This window comes from Coffea eugenioides, chromosome 5 (assembly GCF_003713205.1).
Source record: "Coffea eugenioides isolate CCC68of chromosome 5, Ceug_1.0, whole genome shotgun sequence".
In the NCBI taxonomy this organism is placed as follows: Eukaryota; Viridiplantae; Streptophyta; class Magnoliopsida; order Gentianales; family Rubiaceae; genus Coffea; species Coffea eugenioides.
This window is the reverse complement of record NC_040039.1, coordinates 42,253,624-42,260,889: the sequence shown is the minus strand read 5'-3', so window position 1 is coordinate 42,260,889 and position 7,266 is coordinate 42,253,624. Positions and strand designations below refer to the sequence as shown.

Here is a 7,266-nt window from a genome sequence, read left to right as displayed (position 1 = left end):
CAATGCATATAGTTTTATATGGGTTTGGATTATCCAATCACCCATTCATGGTCCACTGCTAAATTTTATTTACTTTTTCATCCGCATTTTGTTTAGCAACAAAACAGTAAATCATATCAACATATCAAGTTAATAAATCAATTTTTACCTAAAGAAAGAGAAAAAACAAAAAAATTACATAGAGGAGCCTAAAATGGTCATCATAGTGAGTTTCAAATTTTGCCACTTTACTACAATCTAAAAATAATTTAGGTATTAATGCAAACAATCAATTCACATTCACGAAATTTATTAAACTTTTATGAAAGGAATGGAGGAAGTAAGATAAATTTTAAAAAATAAAATAATAGAAATTAAAGAAGAGAAAAAATGATGAATACATCTTTGCAAAATTTAGAATATAATCATTAGAGTAATTTAGATTTATCCACTAATGATTGAGTTTGAATCTATGTCTAATTTAATTAAGTCAAAATAAGTAATCCAAATCTGTCAATTTCATACCCACTAATTAATGGGTTAATTTGGTCACTCATTTGAATCCAATTAAATTACATACGCAAACTCATTTGTTAATAGGTAAGCCAAGTAAATAGGTTACTATTTACATTTATAAATACATGAAAATAATAGTAGAATAGGAGACAAGTGGGTTGTAAAATTGGGTAAGAGATAGGGTAACTGGGTAGGAGCGAGATAGAGTAAAGAGAAAATAGGATTTGGTAAAACGAGAAAGGGTTGTAGGGATACAAGAAAATTGGGTAGGAAATGAAGGAACGAAAAAAAGGTTGTAAGAATACGAGAAAGTTAGATTCAGAAAGTAAAAAGAATAGTAGTAGAGAGTAGGGGGAATATTGAGGAGAAATGAGATTGAGAGGTGAAAAAAGTGGCATGAAAGGAGAGAATATGAGAGAAATAGATAATAATGTTGTGTTTGGCTATATTTTTCCCTCTCCTATATTGCACAGGTCAAAATATTAGTAAGATAAGTAATTTCCTGACTTGATAAAACTAATACCGAGAAGACTTGGTTTCCTAAACTAATACAACTAGTACCAAAAGGACTTGGTTTATAATTCTACAACTAGTGCATTATCGGCTATTTAAGACTATCTTTTTCACATAACTCGCACTTGACATAATAAGATACCTCTAGCTATCTATTAGTCTCGAAATTTCTCAACCATGGCTAGAAATTGTCCAGTTTTTTCTTTGTTTTCTAAATTATCCCTTTTAGTCTTCATCAATTTGTGTCTTTATTCCTTGATTGAAGGAAAAACTGGTGGTTTTTCTACTCATCTCATACATCGTGACTCTCCAAAATCGCCCTTGTATAATCCCTCCAACTCCCACTTTGAAAGGCTTCATGAAGCTTTTCATCGTTCCTCTGCTCGAGCCGAGTATTTCAAGAAAAGAATCTCCCATTCTCGTTCCAACAACCGTTTCTCACGTTCTTCTTCCAATCCATTCCGGTCCACCACCATACCTGCTGATGGCGAGTATCTCATGAAAGTATCCATCGGAACCCCTCCGGTTGATCTCCTGGCCATTGCTGACACAGGAAGCGATATGACGTGGATAGAATGCAAGCCCTGCAATGGATGCTTCAACCAACACTTCCCTCTTTTCGATCCTAATAAAACAAAATCTTATCGACATTTATTATGCAACTCCTCGTTGTGTTGGGGACCTGGAGTTACTTGTGAACCTGAAAATAAATGTGGGTATTCAGAATTGTATGCAGATGGTTCTTCTAGTGATGGGGATCTTTCTACGGAAACTTTTACATTCGAATCAAGCTCTGGAAGAAAGTTAAGAATCCCAAATGTTGTTTTCGGTTGCACGCACAAGACTGGTGGCGGCTTCGGGGAAACTGCGTCCGGGATTGTTGGACTAGGAGGTGGAGCATTGTCGATTATCAGGCAATGGACTGAATCAATTGGTGGTAAATTTTCCTACTGTGTTGTTCCCAGAGATTCAAACTCGTCGAGTACGATCACTTTCGGTAGCAATGCTGCTCTTTCAGGCAATGGAGTAGTTTCAACTCCATTGATCCGGCAGTTTCCAGATACGTACTACTATGTAAATTTAATAGGCTTCAGCGTTGCAAATATGAGGATTCCCTACAAGGAGATATCCAACCTAGGCAATTCTTTCCCCAATGATACTGTGACCGGTAACATCTTCATTGATTCTGGAACAATGCTAACGTATGTCCCTCTGGAGTTTTACCAAAAATTGGAATCAGATATTATCAAAACAGCAAGGGGTACACGGGTTACTGATCCGTCAGGCTTCTATGGCCTCTGCTATAAGGTTGAAAAACGTCTACAGATTCCCAAAATTGTTGCTCGCTTTGCTGGTGCTGATATACTTTTACCTCCAAATGGTACATTTCTTGAAGTCTATGATGGGGTGGTTTGTTTGGCTATAGTTCCAGTGGATCCAGCTGATAACCTTGCAATTTTTGGGAACCTGTTGCAGGTAAATCATCTTATTGAATATGATCTTGTAAACAATAAGGTCTCCTTCTTGCCAATTGACTGCACCAAATATAAGTAGGGATTGCTGTGCTTTAGATGCAATGATTGTATCGCGATAGGATTTTCAAGTATTCATAATTATTATTTGCTACCGTCCCTATTTTTGTGATTAATTATCCAAAAAACTTATCTTTGTTGGAGCTAATTCAAGTATTCTTGTCATCTTTCTTGGAGCGAATTCAAATATTCACGTACTGTGCCTCCTCTGATGCAGAACAGAGTAATTTATTTTTCCAAAAAAGATGTTTTAAGTGCCTGAGTTAATGTTTTCACTATGCACCTTTGATATTAATGAGTTTGGTCCAAAATACTGCAAGAAAAATCAGAATTGTCGTTGCATCTTTTTCTAGGTTAGTTTATCTGGTAGCAATTTAAGTGTGCAATGTTACCGCAAGAAACACCACCAAACCGAGGTGCTTTACTAGTGGTGTTGTTTCATGTTATCGGTTGCAGCCAAATCAAATTGTTCTCAATTGCCTCATATATTTTTAGAATCACAATTAGAATTCAAAATCACTTGCAAGCTAAAAGTTGGATTTGAAAAAACAATTAAAACAGAAAAATATTTTTAAGATTAAAGCTAAAATCAGGTGTTTACAAATTATTTCAGAACACGAGATTTTTTTTTTTAAGAGAGGAATGATGACAAGATGCACGTGTTCACTATCATAACTAGATTAGAGTTAATGGCTCGAAAGGTCACTAAATAATTTAAATCACTAAAAATCTTGTTTATTTAATCAAAGAAATCACTCAACTCTATAAGTGTGAAATTTTAATTGATTTTTTTGGACAAAAATTTGGGAAAAATTTAGGATTTTTGTGTCAAAATTTTGTGTCAAATTTAGGCGTACGGTAATATTCACGGATAAAATTGTAAAAAGATTTGCAAAAACAAACATAATGAAAGAAAGGTCGCCCACTCACCCCATATCCGCCGCCGCCCTCCTCCCTCCTTTTCCCCACTACAACCTCAAGGACCAAACATCCTTGCATGTTATTAAGAAATTCCCAAAGGGTAAAAAAGATGCTAAGAAGCGTAATCATTATATAAACAAGACCTATGTGCGTTGGTTTTGGACGGTTAGTTAGTTCGCATGGTTTATATGTTTCAAGAATTGAATTTTGGTAAACGCTTGAAAGAAGATCTCTTATCTGGCTTTGTGCTCTGGTAAATGCAGCAAAAATCCATATAATAAGAAAAATTTTGATGAACTATATTCTGCTTTTCAGATAGCTGCATAAAATGTCATATGGGTATTTAATTTTTAATGTGGACTTGAGACAATGATTATGGATAATGGTTTGGCAAAATTTTTTAGGTTGACATTAAGAACTTGATTTTGTTTTAAAGATAGAATAAGTACGAATTAGGTTCTTTAATTAGATTTACTGGTCTTGGATGCGAGATGCTTACTCCACAAAGATATGCAAAAGTTTGTTTAAGTACAACTAGCAAAAACATAAATTTTCTAATGTTGAACGGAAAAAAACCAATTACAAAATAATTTTTTTTGGCTAATCACTTGTTATGATGTTCTTGTTCGCAACAACCCAATAAAGAAAATCATTCAAATTACATTGTTTAAGATATTTTCGACTTTTAAAATCTAACTAATGTGTACAAGTATTTATAAGAGTCAATATGAAAAGCTGTTCACCTTCAATCAAGTTCCTAAACTCTGCCATTGATTCAATAATTTATATACCTAAAACATTTTTCTTTCCTTTGTATCAAGTTTTACTGGCCGTCCTGGTTGATGAACTAATCAAATCTTTCAATCTCATAAACTTTAGTAATTAACATGTTTGTTACGATTCTTTTATGGTTTATGATTCTTTTATGATTTATATCTTTTGGATCAATTCTATAATCCAATTTTTACTAACTGAATTCTCCAATCACGTGGCCTTGATCAACTGAATACTTTCAGGCAAATCTTGTACCCTATCTCTTTGACAGAGGAAAATACATAGTACTAAACTCGTAGTTTGACTTTGATACTAATCCTAAAATCCAAAATTAGGATTTAAAGATGTTAATCCATAGGATTATAGAATTGAAGGGATAAAATAATCACTTAAAATAATCACACTATTATTGAAATTTTAAACAATGGGAGAAAGTTTACACCACAATAAAAACAACCACATAAGAAATATCATACTAAAATGGCAATTACTAAGTATGAAATCTGCTAAAAAATACAAATAAATAGATAGAAACTCCTAAATTTGGTTCAGTTTTGCCAAAAAGAAGGCTCATTAGCAGCCTTTTGATGAATCAAACCATAACTAGGAAAAGACATTCGTTAGCTTTCTATTCTAGAGAAACATAGGTGACATACACCGAATTCAAAAAGTGAAGGCAAATAACCTCTTCGTTTACCTTGCTATCTTTCCTGCCGGAAAAGTGCAATGCTACATATTTACACATCACAATATACGAATAGTATTATTTTTATAGGGCTTGTTCTCATTTGTTTCAAATTTTTATACAAAGATGTATGTGGAAAATAATAATGAGCAAAAGCGACTATTTAATAAATTCTAAACTTTAATTTTTTTGCTATTAAAGAAATCTAACAGCTAAGTGCATAAACAAACGAGAACATTATAACAATTGATTATCCAAAATTAAAATTTTGTAATACGGTGAAGCAATGAACCGGAATTCCTTATGTGTATATATATACTTGAAATGGAAAACAAAAAAGCATTATTGTCCAAAATAAGACTGTAAATAAAAAAAAGGGCAGCCTTGAATGCAGATTCTTTTGCAGTCTCAAATTCTCTGGGACTTGGTTTGAATCAATCAAAAAGGGCAGATAAGATGAATGAACAAAAATAATGGTAAGTAGTAAATTATTGAATGTATTAACTGTATAAAATATTTGGATACAGTTTCTTGCGTAAGGACGTGACTAGATTAAGATTCATAGTGATAGATGAAACAGGAGTCACTTGAGGAAAATGAATATATGCATTTATATGTAATGCTGGCCATTTCTAGTGCACTATGGGCTATATAAGACGACATTTTTTTACATAATTCATATGTACCTGATATATTAGGTACCTCTAGCTATCTATCACTCTCAAAATTTCTCAGCGATGGCCGGAAATTGTCCAGTACCTTTTTCTTCATTTTCTAAGTTATCCCTTTTAGTCTTCATCAATTTAATTCTTTATCCCTTCACTGAAGGACAAACTAGTGGCTTTTCTACTCATCTCATACATCGTGACTCTCCAAAATCCCCCTTGTATAACCCCTCCGACTCCAACTATGAAAGGCTTCATGAAGCTTTTCATCGTTCCTTTGCTCGAGCCCAGTATTTCAACAAAAGAATCTCCCACTCTCGTTCCAAGCTTCTGTCACATTTTTCTTCTGATTCAATCCAGTCCAACATTACATCCGTCAATGGGGAGTACCTCATTAAAGTATCTATCGGAACCCCAGCTGTTGATGTCCTGGCCATTGCTGACACAGGTAGCGATCTTACGTGGATACAATGCCGGCCCTGCATTCGATGTTTTAAGCAAGATGCCCCTCTTTTTGATCCTAGTAAATCAACGACTTATGAGCAAGTATTATCATGCCGCGCTCCGTTGTGTCGTTTGGATCCTGGAATTACAGTTTGTTATCCTGGAAATATATGTGGGTATGGAGTTGCATATGGAGATAATTCTTTTAGTGATGGGGATCTTGCTACGGACACTTTTACGTTTGAATCAAGTTCTGGCGGAAATATATCAATTGCAAATGTTGCTTTTGGTTGTGGGCACGAAAATGGTGGCATCTTCGGGGTAACTTCCTCTGGGATAGTTGGACTATCACGTGGAGCATTGTCAATTATAAGGCAATTGAATGCATCAATTGCTGGTAAATTTTCCTATTGTTTGACTCCTAGAAACTCGTACATTTCAAGTAAGATCCATTTTGGAACACACGCTGTTGTTTCAGGCCCTGGAGTAGTTTCAAATACGTTGTTCAAGAAAGCTGGAGATAAATTCTACTATCTCGATTTAATTGGCTTCAGTGTTGGAAATGTAACGATTCGAAACCAGGGTTTCACCAAGTTGGATAATTCTTCCCCTAATGATGGGGGTAATGTCGTACTTGATTCTGGAGCAACACTAACGTATGTCCCCAGGCAAATGTACGAAAATTTTGAAACAGGAGTAATTGATTTAACAACGGGTACACGGGTTCCTGATCCAGGTACTGGTGCCAACTTCAGACTTTGCTATAATAAGTATAGCAACCTCCAATTTCCCGAAATTGTTGCTGTCTTTTCTGATGCTGACCTAATAATACCTCCAAACAATATATTCGTCGAAGTCTCTAAGGGGGTGGTCTGTTCGACTATAGTTCCAACTGATGGTACTCCAATTCTTGGAAACCTGCTGCAGATAAATTTTCTTATTGGATATGATCTTGTTAACGGGATGGTCTCCTTCTTGCCCACTGATTGCACCAAAAATCATTAAAGACTGCTATGCTTTTGATGTGATGATATTTATTATGATAGGCTTCTCAAGTTTTGGTATTTGTATTGTGCTACTGCTCCTATTTTGGGATTAATAATTCAAAAACTCATCTTTCTTGGATGCTATATCTATCATCTAACATTGTGCCCCTTCAGCTGTATCTTTTTTCATTTTGTTCCTCCTTTTAAGTATCTGGAAGCACATTGCTAGCCCGATTCAAATTCAAATATTT

The 7,266-nt window shown here is 34.7% G+C and overlaps 2 protein-coding genes across 2 annotated transcripts; both read left to right on the top strand.

Annotated features, from left to right (window-relative positions):
* Window positions 1-1,185: 1,185 nt before the first annotated feature.
* LOC113771704 (aspartic proteinase CDR1-like) lies at window positions 1,186-2,562 on the top strand. Its single transcript, XM_027316273.1, has one exon. It carries the CDS (start codon window positions 1,186-1,188, stop codon window positions 2,560-2,562), a length of 1,377 nt encoding a protein of 458 aa, XP_027172074.1.
* Window positions 2,563-5,657: 3,095 nt separating this feature from the next.
* LOC113771703 (aspartic proteinase CDR1-like) lies at window positions 5,658-7,034 on the top strand. The gene has a single exon (XM_027316272.1). The coding sequence runs from the start codon at window positions 5,658-5,660 to the stop codon at window positions 7,032-7,034; it is 1,377 nt and encodes a 458-aa protein (XP_027172073.1).
* Window positions 7,035-7,266: the final 232 nt, after the last annotated feature.